Source organism: Dendrobates tinctorius, unplaced genomic scaffold, assembly GCF_039654945.1.
Source record: "Dendrobates tinctorius isolate UK_male_01 unplaced genomic scaffold, ASM3965494v1 ptg000165l, whole genome shotgun sequence".
NCBI lineage: Eukaryota > Metazoa > Chordata > Amphibia > Anura > Dendrobatidae > Dendrobates > Dendrobates tinctorius.
Genome location: NW_027361832.1, coordinates 1,364,566 through 1,386,697, shown reverse-complemented (window position 1 = coordinate 1,386,697; position 22,132 = coordinate 1,364,566). Strand labels below are relative to the sequence as shown.

The 22,132-nt window shown below is 43.5% G+C and overlaps 2 protein-coding genes across 4 annotated transcripts in view; one reads left to right on the top strand and one right to left on the bottom strand.

Moving 5' to 3' along the window:
* The window catches only part of INTS8 (integrator complex subunit 8), a 131,354-nt gene extending 119,557 nt beyond the window's left edge, over positions 1 to 11,797 (top strand). For all 3 annotated transcript variants that reach the window (XM_073550408.1, XM_073550407.1, XM_073550409.1), the window contains exons 26-27: positions 2,189 to 2,232; positions 11,609 to 11,797. In XM_073550408.1, coding sequence (XP_073406509.1) covers positions 2,189 to 2,232; positions 11,609 to 11,725 — 161 coding nt within the window. In that variant the 3' untranslated portion in view covers positions 11,726 to 11,797. The remainder of the gene's footprint in view (positions 1 to 2,188; positions 2,233 to 11,608) is intronic.
* On the bottom strand, positions 11,751 to 21,454 carry CCNE2 (cyclin E2). Its single transcript, XM_073550411.1, has 12 exons — positions 21,349 to 21,454; positions 20,319 to 20,354; positions 19,665 to 19,749; positions 19,152 to 19,211; positions 18,867 to 19,021; positions 17,966 to 18,101; positions 17,582 to 17,728; positions 17,407 to 17,502; positions 17,190 to 17,324; positions 15,661 to 15,772; positions 15,017 to 15,174; positions 11,751 to 14,047 (listed from the first exon to the last, which is right to left on the bottom strand). The coding sequence occupies exons 2-12, from the start codon at positions 20,330 to 20,332 to the stop codon at positions 13,901 to 13,903; spliced, it is 1,245 nt and encodes a 414-aa protein (XP_073406512.1). The 5' UTR covers positions 20,333 to 20,354; positions 21,349 to 21,454; the 3' UTR covers positions 11,751 to 13,900.
* Between the last annotated feature and the right edge of the window lie 678 nt (positions 21,455 to 22,132).

Here is a 22,132-nt window from a genome sequence, read left to right as displayed (position 1 = left end):
GAATCTACAATTCTCATAGTCATGAAAATAAAGAAAACTCTTTGAATGAGAAGGTGAGTCCAAACTCTTTTGGTCTGTACTGTGTGTAATAAATATATATATAGTGTGTGTTTGTGTGTATATACAGTGTATATATACAGTGTATATGTATTCTGTATATTTTACTGCTAATTCCATAAGGACTGGGACATTGCCTTGTTAACACCTTTTTGTCCATCCCAAGTAGATTAATCATAGATTTTTTTTTTTTCTTTTTTTTTTTTAAGACCGCATTTTAGTTTTACAAATAACAAAATTTGTCTTTGCCTAAATCCGCTCCAATTTGTTAAAACTAGTCCTGGGAAAAGTGTCTGCAGTTTTCATGTGGGCAGCACGGTGGCTCAGTGGGTAGCGTTGTTTCTTTGCAGCGCTGGGTACAAATACCACCCAGGAAAACATCTCCAAGCAGTCTGTATGTTCTCCTGTGTTTGTGTGGGTTGCCTCCCACACTCCAAAGACATACTGATAGGGAATGTAGATGGTGATCCCCGATGGGGACAGTGATGATGGTGAATATTTCTTTACTTATATAGTATCATGATTTAGATCTTCTTTTTTTTTTTTTTTTTTTTTTTTTTTTTTGGTATGTTTGCTTTCCATTGGTGACCAGAAGAACTTTTTGCCGTTTTCTGCATCTGATTTGGATGTAAAATGGAGTGGTCGTGTTACGGGACCACTTTGCGTAGTAGATAAAATGTAGCTGTGATGCTTTAGCATTTCAATGTATGGAAGGCATGCTCAGGACTACACAGCCTAATGGAGGAGGGAAGGCCATTGTGTCTGCAGTGGATGTGGACACCACAAAAGACAACCGCACCCAAACTAGTTTTCTGTCCGCCGGTTGACCACAACCAGCCCAGATTTGTGTCTGATCCACACGTGGACATAAGAAGCATAAGCTCATGTGCACAACCTTTCTATAAACTAACATCCATCCTTCATTTTTGTGTTTTTGTTTTATCAGAAATGGGACTAAATCCCGGCAGGATGTGATATTTGCCCCAGTAATGTAGCAAAGGGCTGTGTTCAGCCTTGATGTAGTATGGTAAGCATGGGATTGGATGAAAAATAAAGATGACTTTTATAAACATTTTTTTTTTTTTTGCAGCGATCACCCTGTAGTTAATGGGAATTTATGAGAATTTTTTTCTTTTTTTTTTTGCAATGCGGTAGAGGCGGATTACACCTCATGCCGTCTTCAGTTTTATATGGAAGCTTTCTAATTAGTGTGATGGCATTGGTTCTACAGATGAGGAAGAATAAAGTTGTCCTGATTAATCATCCAGTCCTCCAGCCGGACCAGGTTAGTCTTCATTCTGCACCTGGCTAGAAGCCATACTTGTTGGAGAATATTCCACTGTAGTTGAGATAAAATATTCATTCTGCCCCTGTCTGGCAAAAATAAACACAGCCTAATGTGTGTGTTAATTTCTAAGCCATATGTCTTTTTTTTTTTTTTTTTTTTTCTTCATTATTTCAAGTTTTTCAAATTGTGGGACCCTATACGTCAAGATCAGTGTTTTTCACGCCTGTCTTGATGAGCTGGAGTCAGATGCCTCTTCATAAATCAGGAGTGTCTGACAGGTGGAGTGCAATTTCATGTGTTCCTTCACGTAAATCCTACTCCAGTATCTGCTGGAGTAAGATTTGTGGGGTAGAAAACGCCACTGCTAGTCATGAATGTGATAAACGGGAGTTGCCACACCCTTGTCCTGCCCACTCACACCCTTGTCCTGCCCACTCACACCCTTGTCCTGCCCACTCACACCCTTGTCCTGCCCACTCACACCCTTGTCCTGCCCACTCACACCCTTGTCCTGCCCACTCACACCCCTGTCCTGTTCGCTTTGTCACAACTGGGCAAAAACAGCCTGAGAACACCAAAAGTCGAGATGTTTCTGCACATCCTCAAGTTGTGTCAAAAGGTTGTGACTTTTCAAAGCTATTTAAGTCAGAATACTGGAATAAAGGCTTGAACAAATCTGGCTCAGTGGTTTTGTTTTTATTTGGGTACAAAAGATTGCCGTAAATAAGCCATGTGCTGTGTCAGGTAAAGTTCTGCCACGTTGTGTGTGCACCACCTTCCTAATATCCATTTCTCTGCTTCTTTGTATTTCTAAAACCTGTTTTGCCTTAACCCTTTCTTCAGACCTTCATCATAAAAGGGGAGAGATTGATAAGAGACAAATAGCGGTAAGTTGATTTTATTTGTTTACTCCAAACTATAGTGTGCACTTCCCTCCATAAAACCAGTCTTTTTTTTTTTTTTTTATAAATGTCTTAAAGATTGGTCACTATTAGACAGTATTTTAATAGTCCCAGGGTGCCGTGTCTGTTCAGGAGTTAAAGGGGTTGTCCAGACTTAAGCCACAAATCTGCAGTAATTCTATGCGAGTCCTCACAGTGCGCGCGGTGATCATTCTTCTGTGTCAGCCGATCATGTGACCGCAAGTATGCGATGTACACACTTCCGGCCACATTCCAACTAGACGTGTCCAGAATCGTTCAATACACCTGTGTCGAGCAAGGCCACGCCCACTAAACTACTTCTGCCGGGAGTGTGCGTATCGCATACATCACCTCCATTCCAGGCTCAGAAACCGGCCAATCCTCTGAGCACACAGTATGTTCACTGGGGGGGGATACAAAAGTGTGCAGTCACATAGTGGCACACATAGAGTGACTGCAGGCTTTTCATTTTAGATCGACCACCTGTTTAAGTTACTGTAAGAAAAAGGCTGGGAAGTGTCTCACCCCACCTACCCAACAATTAGAAATATACTCGCGTATAAGCCGAGTTTTTCAGCACATTTTTTTTTTTTTTTTGTGCTGAAAACACCCACCTCCGCTTATACACAAGTCATTGTGCCAGAAAGACGGCAGCGGAGGGGAAGCAGTGGGTCACAGGAGTCGGCGGCTGTAACTGTGCCCACTGCTAAAGAGAAATGAATATTCACTGCACTCCGTGTGAATATTCATTTCTCTGTAATAGCGCACAGTTACAGCCGCAGCCGCCGACTTCCAGCACACAGCCTACTTGCCCTCGCTGCATCTCGTTCATTCCTGTGCCAGCAGCTCTTCCGGACGAGCGATCACGTGGCCCCACTCATTAAGGTGGAGTGAATATTCAATACCTTAACCCCTTCATGACCGGAGCTGTTTTCATTTTTCGCTCACCTTCTTTCCAGAGCCATAACCTTTTTATTTTTCCGTCAATACAGCCATGTGAGGGCTTATTTTTTGCGGGACGAGTTGGTACTTTTGAATGCCACCATTGGTTTTAGTATTTCGTGTACTCGAAAACGGGAAAAATATTCCAAGTGCGGTGAAATTGCAAAAAAAAGTGCAATCCCACACTTGTTTTTTGTTTGGCTTTTTTGCTAGGTTCACTAAATGCTAAAACTGACCTTTTTATTATGATTCTCCAGGTCATTACGAGTTCATAGACACCAAACATGTCTAGGTTCTCTTTTATTTTTTTTTTTTATTTTGGCATGCTTCAATAGCCTCCATAGGAGGCTAGAAGCATCCCACACTTGATCGGCTTTTCTATATATAGGTGATGCTCAGATCGCCCATATGTAGCAGAAATGCAGTATTGCTATGAGCGACGACCACAGGGTGGCGTTCATACCAATCTGCCTTCAACAACCATAGTCTCTGAGAGCTCTGGTTGTCATGGCAACGCATCACTGACCCCCGATCACGTGACGGGGGTCGGCAATGCGCTCATTTCCGGCCAGGCGCCGGAACTACTAGTTAAATTCCCACTATCAGTGTTTGACAGCGGGATTTAACTAGTTAATAGGCGCGGGCGGATCGCGATTCCACTTGCGCCTATTGCGGGCACATGTCAGCCTTTTTTTAAGACATGTTGCGGCTTTGAGGTGGGCTCACCGCCGGAGCCCACCTCAAAGCAGGGGATACCGACCGCTGACATACTATCCCGTCAGTGGTCGGTAAGGGGTTAATGAGCGGGGCCACGTGATTGCTCTGCCGGAAGAGCTGCTGACGTCAAACGAGATGCAGCGAGGGCATACAGGGAAGGTACGGTAAGTAGGATGTTGTGTTTTTTTGGTTTTTTTTTGTTTGTTTTTTTTATAGGAACCATGCATGCAAGGATAGGTGATAAGGAGCCATGCATACCATGATAGGGATGAGGGGACAATGCATACCCGGCTTATACTCGAGTCAATAAGTTTACCCAGTTTTCGAGGCAAAATTAGGTGCCTCGGTTTGTACTCTGGGGTCGCCTTGTACTCTGGGGTCGCCTTGTACTCTGGGGTCGCCTTGTACTCGAGTAAATATGGTAGATCATTTCTGAATGTCGTTCGGATTCACCCATCTCTAAATTTCAGGGTTCGTACCAGACGCCTAGTATCCATGCAACAGACCCTGAATAGTGACTTCTCCCAGAAGTCCATGTTACTGTTCGGGTTCGGCAGCCCGAACAAGGCTTGCTGAAAGGGTGCATTGCAGCCAATCAACAAGCTATACTGTGTGGGCACTTCCAACTCAATCACAGCCATGTCAAGTAATGTAATGGTTGTGACTGGCCGGCACACTGTGTATATGGAAAAAAGTCTTTGAGTCTCATCTATTTTTCATAACCAGAGCAGGCAAATTCGACAGCTGTTTAAATGATTTATTTAAGTTTTTTTTTAAAAAAAACAGCGTGCGGACCCCTCTATTTGAAAGCAGACAGCTGGGGGCTGGTATTCTAAGAATATAGATATTGATACCCCCCAGCTTAAAAATGGCATCCTGCAGCCACCTCAGAAAAAGGTGCATCCATTTTGGCTCTTTGCCTGGCTGTTCCCACTTGCTCTGGTGCAGTGGTAAGTGTGGTAGTAGTTGTGGGGTTGATGTCAGCTGTTTTATGGCCGCTGACATCAAATCCAGGGGTTAGTAATGTCTAGGTTAATGGTTAGGATGTCTGATAAGATGCATTTCAATTGCTAACCCCATAGTCAAATGTAAAGTCCTTTAATTGAAGAAAACAAACACACAAAGTTCTTTATTTGAAATAAAAAATCTCCAACCCTTCTTTAACCCATTTATTCACAAAGCAATTAAAATAATGGTTTTGTAGCCCATTCCAGCTTTGTGCAGGTCTATGATCTTGTCCCTGACAGCCTTATAAAGCTATTTGGTCTTGCCCATGTTGTAGAGGTTAGAGTCAACGATTTAGATGAAGGAATTGAGGGTAAACTGATTAAATTTGCTGATGACACAAAGCTAGGAGGGATAGCTAATACTAGAGAAGAGAGAGAGAGGACTCAAAAAGATATAAATAAACTGGAGCAGTGGGCAGCAACTAACAGAATGGTTTTTAACAGGGAAAAATGCAAAGTACTACATCTGGGCAATAAAAATGAAAAAAGCATATACAGAATGGGAGGAATAGGCCTAAGCAACAGCACATGTGAAAAAGACTTGGGTATACTAATAGATCACAGACTGAATATGAGTCAACAGTGTGATGCAGCAGCAAAAAAGGCAAATGCAATCCTAGGATGTATTAACAGAAGCATACAGTCTAGATCACGTGAAGTCATTATTTCCCTCTACTCCTCTTTGGTCAGACCTCATCTGGAATATTGTGTCCAGTTTTGGGCACCACATTTTAAAAAAGACATCAACAAACTGGAGCAAGTTCAGAAAAGAGCGACCAGAATGGTGACTGGTCTGCAAACCCTGTCTTATGAGGAAAGGTTGCAGGATTTGGGAATGTTTAGTTTGCAGAAGGGAAGACTGAGAAGAGACTTAATAGCTGTCTACAAATATCTAAAGGGCTGTCACATTGTAGAAGGATCATCTTTATTCTCATTTGCACAAGGAAAGACTAGAAGCAATGGGATGAAACTGAATGGGAGGAGACACAGATTAGATATTAGAAAAAACTTTTTGAAAGTTAGTTATCAATGAGTGGAACAGGCTGCCACGAGAAGTGGTGAGTTCTCCTTCAATGGAATTCTTCAAACAGAGGCTGGACAGACATCTGACTGGGATGATTTAGCGAATCCTGCTTTGAGCAGGGGGTTGGACCAGATGGCCCAGGAGGTCCCTTCCAACTCTACGATTCTATGAGTCGGAGTCTGTGGACAGGAGTCTTTTATAAAGGTGACTGTGTAAGACAGCTGTCTTTAATGCAGGTAGCGAGTTGATTATGAGCGTCTAACTGGTCTGTAGGAGCCAGAACTCTTAATGTTTGGTAGGGGATCAAATACTTATTTCTCACTGCAAAATGCAAATGTATATAATTTATACAATGTGATTTTCTGGATTTTATTTTTAATCTGTCTCTCAATTAAAATTAACTTGTCCTTAAAATTATAAGACTGTTCATGTCTTTGTCAGTGGCCAAACTTACAAAATCATCAAGGGATCAAATAATTATTTCCTTAACTGTAGAGTAGATGGAAACCCCAATGCAACTGCTCATCATAGAGCAAAGGATACATGTGATCCCAAATGTTATGCAAAATGCTCCCAACAAAAGCTTCAATTCAATACACAAAAAAAAAGCAAGTCCCCTCTCAGGTCTGTCACCTGTCAATGGAAATATAGTGGGCTTCCATGTTAGTGGAACAAATCCTGTGCCCCTCTCACGTCTGAGCCCCAGGGTGTCTAAACTACATTTAGAGTCCATATGTCAGACATTTCTGTAGCAATGAGAGCCAAGGTAAGCACATCAAGACTTTAGACATGTACATATTGTCCTGGTTTGGAAGGACTTCCCGACCTTGGGCGTATAGTTATGTCCTGGCGATTTGTGAGTGCGCAATGGCCGCTGGGTTTTCCGTCAACATGACGCTGACTCCTGGTTCTTACTGCCAGGAACGCTGCCTTATCAATTTTACCACACAACAGCATAAAAAAAATCCTGAATTGCTACTTTTTGTTCATTCTTCCTCCTAAAAATCGGAATAGAAAGCAATCGCAATCAAAAAACATTGACTGAAACTGGTACCAATAAAAACGACGACTTGTCCAACAAAAAACAAGACCTCACATGAGTCTGTAGGCATAGATACTGAAAAATGTTAGCTCTCAAAGTAGGGTGAAGCGCAATAAAAACCATCTTTTAGAGTGTGATGGCAGCCTCACATAAAAAAAAAAACTGTATAAATTTGGTATCGCTGTAATCGCACCGACCCAAAGAATAAAGTTGCCTAATCACTTATACCGCACGAGGAATAAAATAAAAAAAAAATAAAGAAAACCCAATTCTTCTGCTGTTGATTTGTTCATTCTGCTTATTAAAGATCACAGTAAGACTGTGTTCACATTTATCCTGCGCTCTGCGATGAGCGCTTACATTGGAGTTTCCAGGTAAAACTGTGAAATACGTGATTCAGACAGAACCCTCGGCGGAAGATTCCCTATAATGAGGCAGATGGAGGCACTGTGGGCGCGATCTGGCAGTATCCATCTTTTTAGGATTGCATAAAAGCGCGGTCAGCCCCAGTTTTGTGCGCTTCTGAAAAGGACACTGCTGAGCAGAAGCCAGACAGAGTTCAGAGTAACTGCTGCCTCATTATAGTGAATGGATCACTCAGGGGTTTCATCTGTCATGCCTTTCAGAGGTTTAGATGGAAACCCCAAAGTAAGTGCTCAGCGTAGAGCATCGGATAAATGTGATTGGGAACGTTTTAGATAACATTTACAATAAAAGCTTCAACTCAATCCACAAAAAAAGCAAGTCCCCCACTCAGGTCTGTCATGTCAATGGTAATATAGAGGGCTTCCACGTTTCCGCAAATTCTGCACTTTCAAATCCAAATGCCTCCTGAGCCCTAGTGTGCCTAAACCACATTGAGCGTCCACTTGTTCGGCATTTCTGTAGCAATGACAGCCCAACTAATTTACGGGTGCGTGTCTCCAGAAGCACGTACTGCTCACTACAATGGCAGATTTGCAATTTTCACTTACTCTTTCCCCTGTGGAAGCCACGCTTGGTGGCGATACATGTGGGGTTCCTCTCTCCACACACCATGCTGTGACCGGGTATTTGTATCTCCGCATCCACCTACAGGCTTTTTTGCTGCCTTCTCCTTTTAAAGGGAATCTGTCACCCCTTTTTTGAGATATCATATAATGATATCATTCAGTTGTGTGTCACATAAGGATTCTCTTCGTACTTTTGCTTCCCCCTGACCCTGCACCTTTCATGCATAAATACCTTTTTTTTATATCGGTTCAGATGTATGTAAACTGCCGCTGTCTGGTCCGCTGGGCGGGGCTTATTCAACTGCTCCCCCTCCCTGTCTTGCTCTACACAAGAAGAAATTCATAGAGCAAGACAGGGAGGGGGGGAGCAGTTGAATAAGCCACGCCCAGCGGACCAGACAGCAGCAGTTTACATACCTTTTTTTATATCGGTTCAGATGTATGTAAACTGCTGCTGTCTGGTCCGCTGGGCGGGGCTTATTCAACTGCTCCCCCCTCCCTGTCTTGCTCTATGCATTTCTTCTTGTGTAGAGCAAGACAGGGAGGGGGGGAGCAGTTGAATAAGCCCCACCCATTGGACTGGACTGCGGCAGTTTACATACATCTGAACCGATATAAAAAAGGTATTTATGCCTGAAAGGTGCGGGGTCAGGGGGAAGCAAAAGTACTAAGAGAATCCTTATGTGACACACAATTGAATATCATTATGTGATATCTCAAAAAAGGGGTGACAGATTCCCTTTAACCCTAAATGGCTTTTACCATATGCTATAGTCCTTATATTTAAACCTATATGTCACCTGACCCTATTGTTTAGGGTCTTTTGCATTTGCTCTGTTGGGGTTCTCTGCAGCTTTAGCCATTGGACTTGAATATTTTGTCTGTTTTTTGGGGTAATTTACTTCATTTAGACTATTGGCTGATTGTCATTTGTTCAGTGTTGTGTTATTTCCGATACGTCTGGTGCAAACAGTGGAGATAGTTGCAAGGTACCTAACCGGTCCTTCAGGTGTTATGGTTTATACCTTCAATGGTTTTTTTGTTTTTTTTTTTAATTGTTTTTAACATGTGGTCTTGTGTAATCATGCTTTAATAAAATGTATCGTTTCTAATATTTGAAATTTATTCATGGTGACCGTGGCCACTTTTTGTACACACTTTTTTCTTGAGTATTAACATAGTCATGTGTGGGGCTAGTGATCGCTAGTATTTTGTGGTGCCCTCAGACTTTTTATGCAATTTTCACTCAGCAACATCGACTGCTGCCTGTTTCTGGACACGACCTATGAACTCAAAGTAGTCACTACACCTGTAGATAAATTCCAAAATGGGGTCACTTTTTTTTTTTTTTTTTGGGGGGGGGGGGGGGTTTCTGGTACCTCAGGGGCTCTGCCAATGTGACATGGCACCCTCAAACCAGTCAAGAAAAATCTACACTACAATATGGCGCTCCTTCCCTTCTGAGCTCTGCACCGTGCCTCAAAATTAGTTTTCAAACACATGAGGTATTAGGCTGTGTGCACACGCTGCGGAAAAGGTGCGGATTCATCCGCGCGGATTTTGTACAATCCGCAGGTGAAACCGCAGGTCAAAAGACCTGCGGTTTTACCTGCGGATTGCTCTGCGGTTTTTCATCTCCTCAATGGAGGAGATGGCAAACCGCAGGAGAATCCGCAGAAAGAATTGACATGTCAATTCTTTCTGCGGATTGAAAACCGCAGATAATCCGCGCGGAAAATTCCGCACCGTCTGCACTGCGGTTTTTGATTCCCATAGGGAATCATTGTACTGTACACCGCAGCAGAAACTGCTGCGGGTCCGCAGCGGCCAAAACCGCTGCGGAACCGCAGCGGCCAAAACCGCTGCGGAACCGCAGCAAAATCCGCAGCGTGTGCACACAGCCTTAGGGTAGTCAGGAGAAAATGGACTACAGCATGTTACAGAATTTCTCTTATTCCTTTTGGAAATTGAAAAAATGTTACTTTAGCCTCAAGTTAAGTGGATAAAATTGATAATTTTCTATTGACTCAGCCCAATGTTGTGGTGATTCAGTGAATCGCTTGAGTCTTAACAATACTCACTGCGTCCCTAGATGAATGCCTTACGTGTAGTTTCCAAAATGGGAGTCACCTGTGGGGGTTTTGGCATGTCAGGGCCTTGTCAAATGTGACATGGCAGCAGTTGTCTATTCCAGCCAGTTTTGCACTCCAAGAGTGAAATGGTGCGTACTCAGAACTTGCACAACCAATTATATGGTCCATTTTCTCCTGTTACCCCTTTTAGAAATGCAAAATGTGTCGGCTTAACACTTTCATGGTAAAAATGTGTTTTGTTTTTTTTTCCCCTTCCACAGATTTAATTCCTGTGAATGAATGTTATTTCTGCAGTTATTATAATGGTGTCACTTTTGGGTATTTTGTCATATAGGAAACTCAATCACTTCAAATGTGATTAAAAGTTTTGTAAACATTTTTTTGGGGAAAAAAAAAAACTAGAATTTGCTGAAACTTTTAACCATAAAAAGTTTGAGAAGCGATGCTGATTTAAAGTAGACCGTGAATAGATAACATTTCCCACATTTTGTACAGCATGACTAACTGGTTTATGGATATAAACTTTTAAAATTGTGAAAATCAGTTTTAGCAAATGCAGGAAAAAAAAGTTGACCCAAGTTTACTGCTGAAAGTACAATGTGTCGGCAAGTTCAAGCCACAGTATAGATTAATGTAAAACTTTTTTTTGTGGACTGGCAAAGAGACAAAGGAGCATTCATTGTTTTACAATTAGGCTGTGTGCCCACGTTGGGTTTTTTTTTTTTAAGTGTTTTTTGCTACGGCAGAAACACTAATAAAACGCATCTCCATGCAATCCTATGGGATTCCTGTTGCTGTGACAATGCTGTAGCTTTTTCCACTGCAAAATCCACAGCATGTCCATTGATTCTGTAGAATCACTGCGATTCTGCCACCATAGGATTGCATTGAAACACTCACTTTACGCATGTGGCTATTCCCACCATACGTAAAGTGAGCGCTTCATGTGCGGATGGTAGCCAGGCCCTGGGTACCATATTCTTATAAAAAAGTTAAGATAAATAGGGATATACTTACTGTCAGTTAGCCCCCCCGGAGTACTCCTGCCTCTCAGTGACGCTGCCAGCATCTTCTGTTCCCAGGGATGCATTGCACGAATGACCTCTGATGACGGAGCGGTCACATGAGACCGCCCCGTCATCAGAGGTCACTGGTGCAATGCATCCCTGGGAACAGAAGTTGCCAGCAGTGTCGCTGAGAGGCAGGAGTACTCCGGGGGCTGACTGACGGTAAGTATATCTAATTTCTTTTTAACATTCTTTTACTATTGATGCTGCATAGGGATCATCAATAGTAAAACAGTCCCTTGTTATGCACTGTGCTAAAAACACTTGCAAAAGATTGTTTTGTGGGAAACCGCATGTGAATTCCGCATGCGTTTTACCCACGGCGTGGAGTTGTGGAAATGCTGCAGACAGTTCCACAGCATTTCTGCAACAAGGGCACATAGCCTTAGGCTGTACGGCGACCCCTCTGTCATACAGTGTGTGTAGATAACTGATGGCTATTCCTTCTCACCGTAGATAAAAGCCATAGGACAACCGGAGCTGAACTCCAGCAATCCCGAGGACGTGCTGCAGCTGGCCGCACAGAGGCGCAAAAAGACCTTTCTACAAGCGATGGCCAAGCTGTATTTCTGAGTCTGTAAATAACGTGTGGCCCCAGTAAATAAGAACTGTTTATTGTATAAAATATACACTTTGTACAAACAATTGATGACAAATATACAATTCATGACTTCTTGTTCCCAGGGGGGGAGGGGTAAAAATGAATTCCATACAGACACCATTGCTCCGGAAGTGACAGTATGACCTAGAAGCCAGTAGCAGCATCAGTGGCAGCACACGCCGTACGCAGGAGGTCAGAGAGCCTTCAGAATACCAGCACCCAGTCTGTGGCAGGACATCGAGGGCAATGTTCATTATCCTACTTAAAAAAAAAAAAGCTCCAGAAAGTCTACAGGCCACATGGGTACCTGAAGCTGGAGTCAGCAATAAAAGACCCCCAAAGCTTGCCCGCCATACAGAGGAGAGAATGAGCAGTCGTCCTTGTGTACCAGAGCATCACCTGTACATTCAGAGAAAACAGAGCGGCCCTGGATATAAACATACAGCGTTATCTTTTAGTTTCTTAAACGTTTGGGAGCATTTTAGGCTAAATTATTTTTGCCATTGGGTTTCATTAAGAAGTGTTGCACCGTTCACTGGCTGCAGAATGATTTTGAGAGTTCATCAGTGAGCTCATTCTGATAGCATGTAACTCTTGGTAATCATCAAATTTTGCTGTAGATAAATGATTAGAGACCACATGGAATGAGATCTTTACTTTATGGATAAACGTACGGACACTAAAAAAAAAAAAAAAAAAAAAAAAAAAAAAGACCAAAAAAAAAAAAAAAAAAAGTTTAAGTAGATACCATTCCATAATATGTTTGGTGTGCTTAGCTTGGAGCATATTCCATCAGGAACTGCTCCAAAGAAGGGACACACTTTTGTTCTTCCCAAAGCCTTTTCAGGAAAAAGTATAACATTCAAAACTTGTCATATTTCACTTAGGAAGAAAAAAATGGCAGTGTGAATGAAAAAACTGTTAGAACGAGCTTTCTGACCAATTCTCAGTAACATCATTCTGCAGCCAAAGGCAAATGTGCGAAAACGTCTCATTAAACCCAGCTGCGAAAATTATTTTTAGCCAATTAGAAAAAACCTGGAGGGGTCCATATTAGTACATCTGTTTCATTATCAGCCTTATAATACTGTTTATTCCGTAGCATTTTACATACACTACAGAAAGGTAGAAAATTGGTCCAGCTCCAACCATTTTTGGGGTACACTGACACAGAACAGTTTCGGAGATTTCACCAGTGCATCTACAAGGAGTTTATGGCCAAACATACGTATGAAACATGAATTTTGGCAGCAGTTTTCTGCAGCTCAGGGAACATTCACACATTAGATTTTCAGTGCAGATTATGTCGCTGTTAATTACAGTACAATGCGGGTTTTAGCAAACGTTAGTCACTCAAAGAAAAAAATATATATAAAAGATTCTGTACTCTCGCTGCAAATTTCATTCATTGAAGTTTGTGGTGAAGATATCATTGAGGAGGCGCAGGCCAGATCCACAGCACAGGTTGTACATAACCTGGCCTTTGCTGTGGCCAGAAAAGCGGGAATTTAATTATTTTACAATCATTCTCCTTTGGATAAGACCTATTTTTCCTATAGTTAATCGCTTACATGAGCGCACACAGCTCTGACGGACGTTGCGTAACGTTCTCGTACATTGACCAGCATGGAGAGGGAATGGGTGTGAAGTCCACGTATAAGAGATGCCAGTTTCCATAGTCCCATTGTTTTCAGCTTCTTTTGCCCATAGCTTAGTGTATATATCACCTAGATGGGCCTACCATATGGGTCATCTAAGAAATAAATACTAAAATTGCCCGTTTCCAACAGAGGCGTTCCTTTCATCCAGTACCCAGTGGCATCAATTGAAGTTTTTAGGATCCGAATGGAAGAATGTCAACGTTGTGCCTCGATAGTTAAAAATCCAAGAGCGTGGGCAGCACGGTGCCCCCATTGATGCCTGTCTAACACTCTTGCTATAGTAATCTTTTATAAAACTGCACCGTGCCAGCACAAACATTTTACAACCATGTTCCCATTACCAGTGAGGTAGTGAGGAGACAATAAATAAAAAGTTGTACACTATGTACAAAGGCACTCGAGCACCAAATTACTCCACTTCCATGTAAGATGCCACATGGGCCCCGGTTACTTAAAAACATCCACAGGGAGAAGATTCCTGCATTGCTATAAAGGCATTTTCTCTGTACTCTGAGGGGGAGTTAATATAGCACCTACAGCCCCTGGAGATTGTCCGTCTGATAGATGACTTCCTTCTTCTAATAGATGACTTCCTTCTAACGGAACACACTCAGGTTTTAATTTCACATCATCCTATGGAAATAAGGGAAAAAAAAAAAAAAAGAATCCATATAAGTAAAAATTGAAAAAGTGCAACAAGAACAATAAGCAGGGGGAAATTCTAATCTTGTCTATTAGGTAGAACAGCTCAATACTGTGCGATCCCTAAATCAGGAGACCCTTCAAAACAAAGATTCCCATTAATAGGTTAAGATGCAGAAGAAAAAAAAAAAAAGTCAGTTTGTGTTGGTCAGTCCCATTAACTTCTATGGAACAAAGGTAAAGTAGCACATTGTCAGAAGCGGCATGGTTTTTGCAGGAAAAAAAAAAAAAAATAGCAGCTATTTGCAACATCTTCATTCTAAAATTATGATACCTGGCAACCCCAGGCATACTGCTCCGACTAGATCAGTGGATAAGAGCTGCACAAAACATGCAGCTTTACCACTTTTACCCTAATGCACATGGAAACAGCTGTAAGCACGTTTCCCACTTGGTTTAACTGCATAGATGCAGCCATTAGTTATTTGGGAAGTTTAAGTCTGAGAAAGGCAGAAGGTTTCAGATGGATGAAGCAGATTTCTACAAATTTACAGTGATGACCAAGTCCCTATAGAAGCCATCAGTTTCTTCCACATTAGGTTTTAGTGTAATTCTAGTAGTTGCAGGAGGCCTTTATTGAAGATTAGTTATGTGCACACAACTATTTCAGGCTGATTTTGCCTGAACAGCATCATACAAAGTAAAAATAAATAAAAAAAATCTAGTGCACAGCAAAGTAGAAACAACCCTGCTGAGCAAGTGTCCAGTCCTTGTTACCGCTTAAACAAGCGACAGATTCATGTGGAAGCCGTGGGCTCAATATACGAGAGTAAAGTCATCCAGCGCTTTGACCTTTGCCAACGTGGCAGTTCCACCGGCATCATAAGATGCCGCGTGCACTTACCCCAGTTCTGTATGTGACCCCCGCTTTTCAGTAACCTAAATATCCTGTACACGTACCAGCATGTGGAGGTAGTCGGTGTGAGTCTGGATATTGTGCCGGCTGTCTTCTGCAACCTTCTTAAAAGTCTTTAATTTTAATGGAGGATTTCTTTGTACCGCTCTGAAGAAAGGCGCCATCCACTGGACGCACGCCGAAATGCTTTCCCATTCCAGACCTGTAGAGGAAGAGGAAAAAAAAAAAAAAAAATTATATATACTTTTTTCTCCTCAATTTATATAGGGTAAAGGATTTCAGCATCATTATCATAGGCTCCAAGAAACTTGTCATTAAAGGGACCAAAAGAAAAAAAGTTGCTTTCTAGTGTACATTTGCCTCAGGACTGCATTTATGTACAATAGAGTCCCCCACACCCATGAGCCGGAGCTGTACACAAGTGGCCGGACGGCTATTTCTCCTCACTCCCCTTCCCTCATACACATGCTCAGCTTGCAAGGTTGTCACACTGGAGAGGAATAAGCCATTAACAGACACCTCTGGTGCCTGCTGAGATCAAGTGATCAGGCATGCTGAAATGTAACATGTCCGATTCTGTCCCCGACAATGATCTTCAGGATGCCACACATACATTAAATTACAGAAAGGGGGGGGGGGGCGCGCGCGCGCTAGAAAAAAAAAAAAAATGCTCATCTGGTGTTAATACCTGTAGCTTTGGAAACTACATCCATTGAAGTGTAATGGTATAACGCTGCAGCTGCCAAGATCCTGTACTGGAAATCCAGGGAGGTAATGTGGAGGACGCACAGATCTAAAAGCTGTAAGACAACGAAAATAATTTGAGTCTGGGAGAAGGTGAAAAGGGAAGCTGATGCTCCACAGATCGGAGTAGGACCCCCCACCCGTTTATTAGTGTAACAAGATCACAATGAGTAATTGGGGGGGGTTCCGCATTATGTATTCTGATATCAGAACTTTTATATAAATGGAAAAAAAAAAAAAATTATATATACACACGTTTTATATAATTATATATCATTTGGTTCAGCGGTCCATGGGTTTCCATATATTAGACCCCATCAGTTTATGGCAGCTTGAAGGCTCATTCACAAATCTGTATTGGTACCATTTTTGGGTGCATGGCATTTTTTTGATCACTTTTTATTATGATTTTTTGGGAGACGGATCGAATAAAAACCAGCAATTCATGAATTTCTTGAAGGGGGTGGGGGGGTTATACCATTGCTAAAATTGATAAAGCGGTTTTATTCTTTGGCTCGGTACGATTGAGGTATCGCTGTAATCATTTATGTTTTGGTGCTTTTATAGAATAAAAAAAAAAAAAAAAAAAAAAAAAAAAACTTATAAAGATTATTTTTCAATCGCTTTCCTTTGAGAGCTATAACTTATTTTTCTGCTGACACTGTATGGCAGCTCGTTTTTTTTTTTTGGCGGGACAAGATGACGTTTTCAGCAGCATCATATTTATTTATAGCCATCTTTTTGATCGCGTGTTATTCCACTTGTTCGGCGGTATGATAAAGCATTGTTTTTGCCTTTATTTCTGGCGTTCACTAAAGGGGTTAACTAGTGGGACAGATTTATAGGCAGGGTCATTACGGACACGGCGATACTAAATGTACTTTTGTTGGGTTTTTTTAATTTACATAAAGAAATGTATTTATTGGGGAGTTTAAAAAAAATTTACACTTTACGTAGTATTGTCCCACACTGGGACAATGTAAAGTCAGATCGCTGAGCTGACACTTTGCACTGTGTCATATCAGCGATCTGACAGGCAGTGCAGGAGGCTTGCTGGTGACTGCTCTCAGCATGCACTGACAAGCCACCTCACTACAGGACCAGGAAGGACCCCCACAGCCATCTTGGAGCTGGGGGGTCTCCATGGAGACACTCAGAACACCACGATCACATTGCGTGGTTCTGAGGGAAGTGCGCAGGAGCCCCCTCCCTGCCAATGCTTCTCCTGATGCCTCTGCCAGCACACTGCAATCACGTCCGTGACCGCCCCTGGCACCTAGTGCCGGGTGTCAGCTGTGAGAATCAGCCAACACCCGGCCGTGATCAGTCGCGCTCCCTCCCCATGAGTGTGGCTGATCGTGCATGACGTACTATTCCGTCCATGGGCACATGGACAGAATAGTATGTCCAAAATACAAAAAAAAAAAAAAAAAAAAAAAAAAAAAAAAAAAAGGCGGCATAGTTTGCACTTACTTGAGCTATTTGGATAAATTGTTCCTGGGAATACTGAGGTAACAGTAGTTTGGGAGAGTCTTTCAGAGAAGAAACTTGGAGGAAGAGATTTAGCCAAGCAATTGTTGTCACTGGACTTAGCTCCCATTTCAATGCCTAAAGAAAAAGGGGGCAATGGATAAAGCAGCAAGCACGAGATATATCGATCTTGAGCAATGACCACGAATAAAGTATTCACCTTAAGTATTATTAATTCCATTTCAATAATATCATCCTCGCTGCAGGCGCCATCCGTGACATACGCAAACTCGTGGAGTTTGGGGGGATAGATTTCCTGTATAGAAGCACAGACACAATGATGAGGCCGATAGATGGGATACGTTACAAATAAGAACTGGAAGACCCAGACATACCTCCAGTTTCGATGCGATGAACAGCGCGGTGACGCCAATAAGCTGGAGCATACTTTTACTAACAGCTTTTTCACTCAACATAAATCTGTCAAAAAAGTCTTGAGCGAGGTAGAAGGTTTCTCTGTGCAGACTATAGACTTCAGATACCTGAAAGACGGGAAAAAATTAATTGTTCTGCAGCAGCAGTGTATAGATGAGCTCCACTTACATCAGCACAGAAAGAGAGGAAGCTTATCTGCTTCCTTTAGAAAGAGGTGGTCTCCGTTAGACAGCCCCTTTAAGCGTGGTTACAACACAGCCATAGCTGCTACAAGCTACCAGGTCCCCAACCAGAGATACAGACCTAACCGAGTCTGAAGAGTCATGATGAAGTGTAACCCTTACCTCTATAAGCCAGTCCATCAGTATGGAGCGCATGTCGGGGTTCAGACTGGGGTGGTTTTGTAGCATTCGGCTGCAGTGAACGTATTTGGACTCTTTACTTAGCATTTTCAGCCACACGTCTTTTGAACTTCCCCAACTACACAGGAAAAGAGAATATATATTATATATATGCAATTTTTACTGTCAGGTATAGTTTATGTAAGATAACTTAAGTGAATATTAACTTTATCAGGCCTATAAATTTCAGCCTCAATTTCTTTTGCATGTGTCCAACACAGGTACATTCAGAGGGGGCAGCTTGTTTGCTCTATTCCTGAGTGGTATGAATGTACAGGATAGATTTGGGTGCCTTTAAGTATGTGAACCCTTTCATATTATATACATCACCCAGATTAGACTGGAAAAGTTTTTTTTTTTTTTTTAAATCAGTTTTTGCAAGCCAAAATACACAAGAGGTGCATAGGTTTACCATTATGGTTTCTTTGTAGGATCCACTATGTTTTGGCTTACAAATTGCAGTGGACAACACTGCTAGGCTCATTGGCCTTCGGCGGCAATCACACCAGTGTCAGTGACGCACAGACCGGCTGCAGGGCTCCTGACCTTACATGAGGCCATCCTCTGGGTCAGGAGACCTGCAGCCAGGCCATACATGGATGGGCAAATCCGGCCTTGGTCCAATAAAGTGGTTAGTTTGACTGATAGAACCGTGGTAATATGGACACAGAAATGCTCCTCTATAACATTAGGCAGCCGCCAGGTTTACTGAACCCCAAGCTGCATAGGCTGCAGTAGAGACAGAAGTTGGGGGTCAGTGGAAACAGGTAATGCCTGGTCTTAGAGCTATAATGCAGCATGTATCCAACATGAAGAAAAAGCGGAGTGTCAGCGAGCCGCCTACCTGAGGTCTGGTAGAGGAGATGGACTAATGAACAGGTTCTGGAAGCGATACCGTGCAAAGTTTGATATGTCGGGCATGACCGAAGCTTCCTTTTGTGGAGTTTCAATGAGGACACATGGAGTCCCCCCTCCAACTGCTATCTGTGACCAGCAGGCCTGTACAAAGCAAAGAAAACACCTCAGCAAACTGATAAAGCGCCCACAGGAAGAGATACTGAGAAGATGCTTCATCTAGACGTCTTACATGTAGTGGAGACCACAAATTAGTTTGATTGGTCGTAGTTACCTGGATCTCATAGTTGTGCCTTTTTGTCTCCCGCTGACTGTCCTCTCCCAGCTTTATGTCCTATGTTGAAGAAAAAAAAAAACCCTTAAGGCCCCGTACACATCCCGCAGACAACTGATGGTCAGATGTTGAGCCGACATGTCTGATGTGACCTCCAGGAGATAAGGCGGTCAGAGACTTCTCTGGTGGAGGCTTCTCAGAGAGAACAGAATTGCTTGGCCAGACGAGTGCTCCTGTGTATGGGAGAGACGGCCAAGATGGCTGCCGGACAAACGTTTAACTGGACCCTCGATTTGTCTGACAGTCATCTAATGTGTACAGCCGTCTTCTGGCCAGAGTTCCCCACCGCTCAGTCACCAGCCTGATCACACGGATATAATGGCTGGGACTTCTCATCCACCTGGGTTATTGCAGACTTCACTAGGGCCCGCATTATCCGCTGGATAGAGCAGCGGGCCGCTGTGCCCTTCAGGGCCAGTGCAGGTTTCTATCAGGACTTTCTGGACTCCTCACCTCAGCTTTTCTTTTCCTTGTAGCCACTGTAGACGGACATTGATTTTCTGCATCGCTTTTCCCATGTTTTGCTTGTAGACGACCACTGCGATTTAACAAGACAGAGGCATGAGTAAGAGTGTGGGATGCTCTACACCCAGCAGGGCGCCATCACACCCACAACCTTGTGTATGGGGGTCTCCAGACTGATCACATCGGGGAGGAAGGATAGGCCTTGGTAGACATCATAGCGCTCTCCTTTTGGCCGTTACACTCCAGGATCCCAAGTGTAGCACATGCACGCTCCCCTGAATCGATCATGTATGAGGAATAATAGCTCACATTACCCCACTATGTACAAGCCAATTGTACAGCCCCGTAACCAGCATGTTCACAGGTCTCTCCTGCAACTCTGCAGGCCTCAGGATTCAATGGGGGGGGGGGGGGTATAGTCAGGATTTTTACTATCGGGGTTATTAGTATGGTGCCATACAGAGCACCATATGGCCCCACAATGTAGTCAGCTCAGTTCCCGGCAGTAGCCCCCCAATAAAGACCAGGTGGTGTAGTATAAGTCAAGGGGATTTTATGTACCTCTGACAGGTGCTACAATTATATCAATGTATACTGGCCTAAAAATGTACTTTTTTTTTTTTTTTACATAAAGATTCTCACCTTCTTCTTGACATTATTCAGTAACAAGAAATAACCCTAAAGGAGAAGAGAAAAAAAAAAAAAAAACCCTCATGAAGGTTTGTGAATAATAAATATTTTAGCCAGACAATACAGAAAGCAGATTTCTTTACATATTGAAATTGCAAAAATAAATAAATGCTGCAGGAAAAAGTGATAAATACCGGGTGCCTATCCGATACCTCCCCCTTATAATGAAGTGAGCCCCCCCTATGCCTGCATGCGAGTCAGATGTGCGCAGGAGCCTCTGGTGGCAGGAAGTGGTATGGCAGCCTTATGTGTGAGTGCCAGGAAGAAAAATGCAGCATATAAAAAAAAAAAATTTAGAATAAAAAGTAATCGATGGCACAGAGGGTTAAATTATAGAGCCTTGTCCCCCAGCCCTTCCCCTGTCACCCCCCTTACACCCAGCGCAGATCCCCGGGGGACACTGATCAGCAGACTCCCGCCAAGCTGAGGTCTAGAGGAGGGGGCCCACAGGCCAGGTGCCAGGGCAGATCAGGGGCTCCGGCAGCCCCCGTGCAGGCCTGGGAGCAGAGAGGGGTGCAGGGGCGCGAGGCTCGGAATGAGCGGGGACGCCATGAAGGCGCCAAATCAGAGAGAGCGCCCAAAGTCTTCCCTCCAAAGCCCGGGGGGCGGGCGACTCACCCGGATTCCGCTCTCACCCGACGCAGGCAGATGGCGATTACCCGCCACATACACAGCAGCGGCCGGTGCCCACCCTGCACCCCCCCATACTGCAGGCACAAGGGGGGCCCTGCAATCCGGAGGGGACAGTAACCCTCTCACTGCCAGGAGGCCCCAGAGGCTCACCCCCCCAAATATGGGTCCACAATGGGCCCTAGAGGGTCTTTTTGGGACTAGTGAATGGTCAGGACCCTGCAGCCTCAGCTGGGCAGTGTAGAGTGCAGCTTTATTGTGTGCACTATTCACGAATAATGTAGATTATATGTGCACACACAGAGCCATGACTATACAGCTGGATGCAGGTCTACAGGGCAGCAACACTTACCAGAGGACGGACAGACAGTCACAGCAGCAGCTCCAGTTCTCAGCTGATCAGCTGGCGCCAAGCCTCTTTATAGGGCAGAGGAGGGGACTGCGCATGCGCCCAGGGGGGTCTGACCTACCACTACTACAACCACCATTATCACTACTACTGCTGCTCCAGCCTGGGGGAGGGGGGATATCAGACACACTAAAATGGCCTCCCCTTACTTTTATTCATGTACGAGGAAATGCAAAAAAAAGTGTTCCTAAGGCATGGTGGTGGGGGGAGGAGGATTTAAGGCAAATCCTTATACAGGACAAGGGTGTTTTCTTTCTCTTAGCCAAGGCTGACGACTCAGCAAAATGGAGGAGCTGTTAACCCTTCATAGCAAAGCTGCAGTGTGACTATGTGGCTCAAAGATCCCCAAACAAATCACCCCTACAATTCAAGTGAACTGAACTTAGAACACACATGATTCTATGGTGGTATGGGGTCAGTTCATTTGAGTCATGGGGGGTAAGAGTTTTTCAGGCGTACTATTTAGATTTATGGGGGGGGGGGGGGTTATTTCATAGTACCAGTAATTCCCCAGTGCTGTACAGTCATCATCACTGTCCCCAGTGGGGCTCACAATCTCCACTCCCTACCAGTATGTCTGAAACTGGAGCACCCGGAGGAAACCCACGCAAACACGAGGAGAACATACAAACTCCATGCAGATGTTGTACAGACTACAAACTGGACACTATGGGGGTCTTTCAAGTCCGCAGCACTTAAACATGGCCGCATCCTACGAGGCTGGAGG

What these genes read in the sequence shown, in the direction of transcription:
- CCNE2 (XM_073550411.1), bottom strand. An exon ending in CAAGGAAAAGAAAAGCTGAG is followed by an intron (nt 19,212 to 19,664) that starts GTGAGGAGTCCA and finishes TCTTCAACATAG; the next exon opens with GACATAAAGCTGGGAGAGGA. An exon ending in GGCACAACTATGAGATCCAG is followed by an intron (nt 19,022 to 19,151) that starts GTAACTACGACC and finishes TGCTTTGTACAG; the next exon opens with GCCTGCTGGTCACAGATAGC.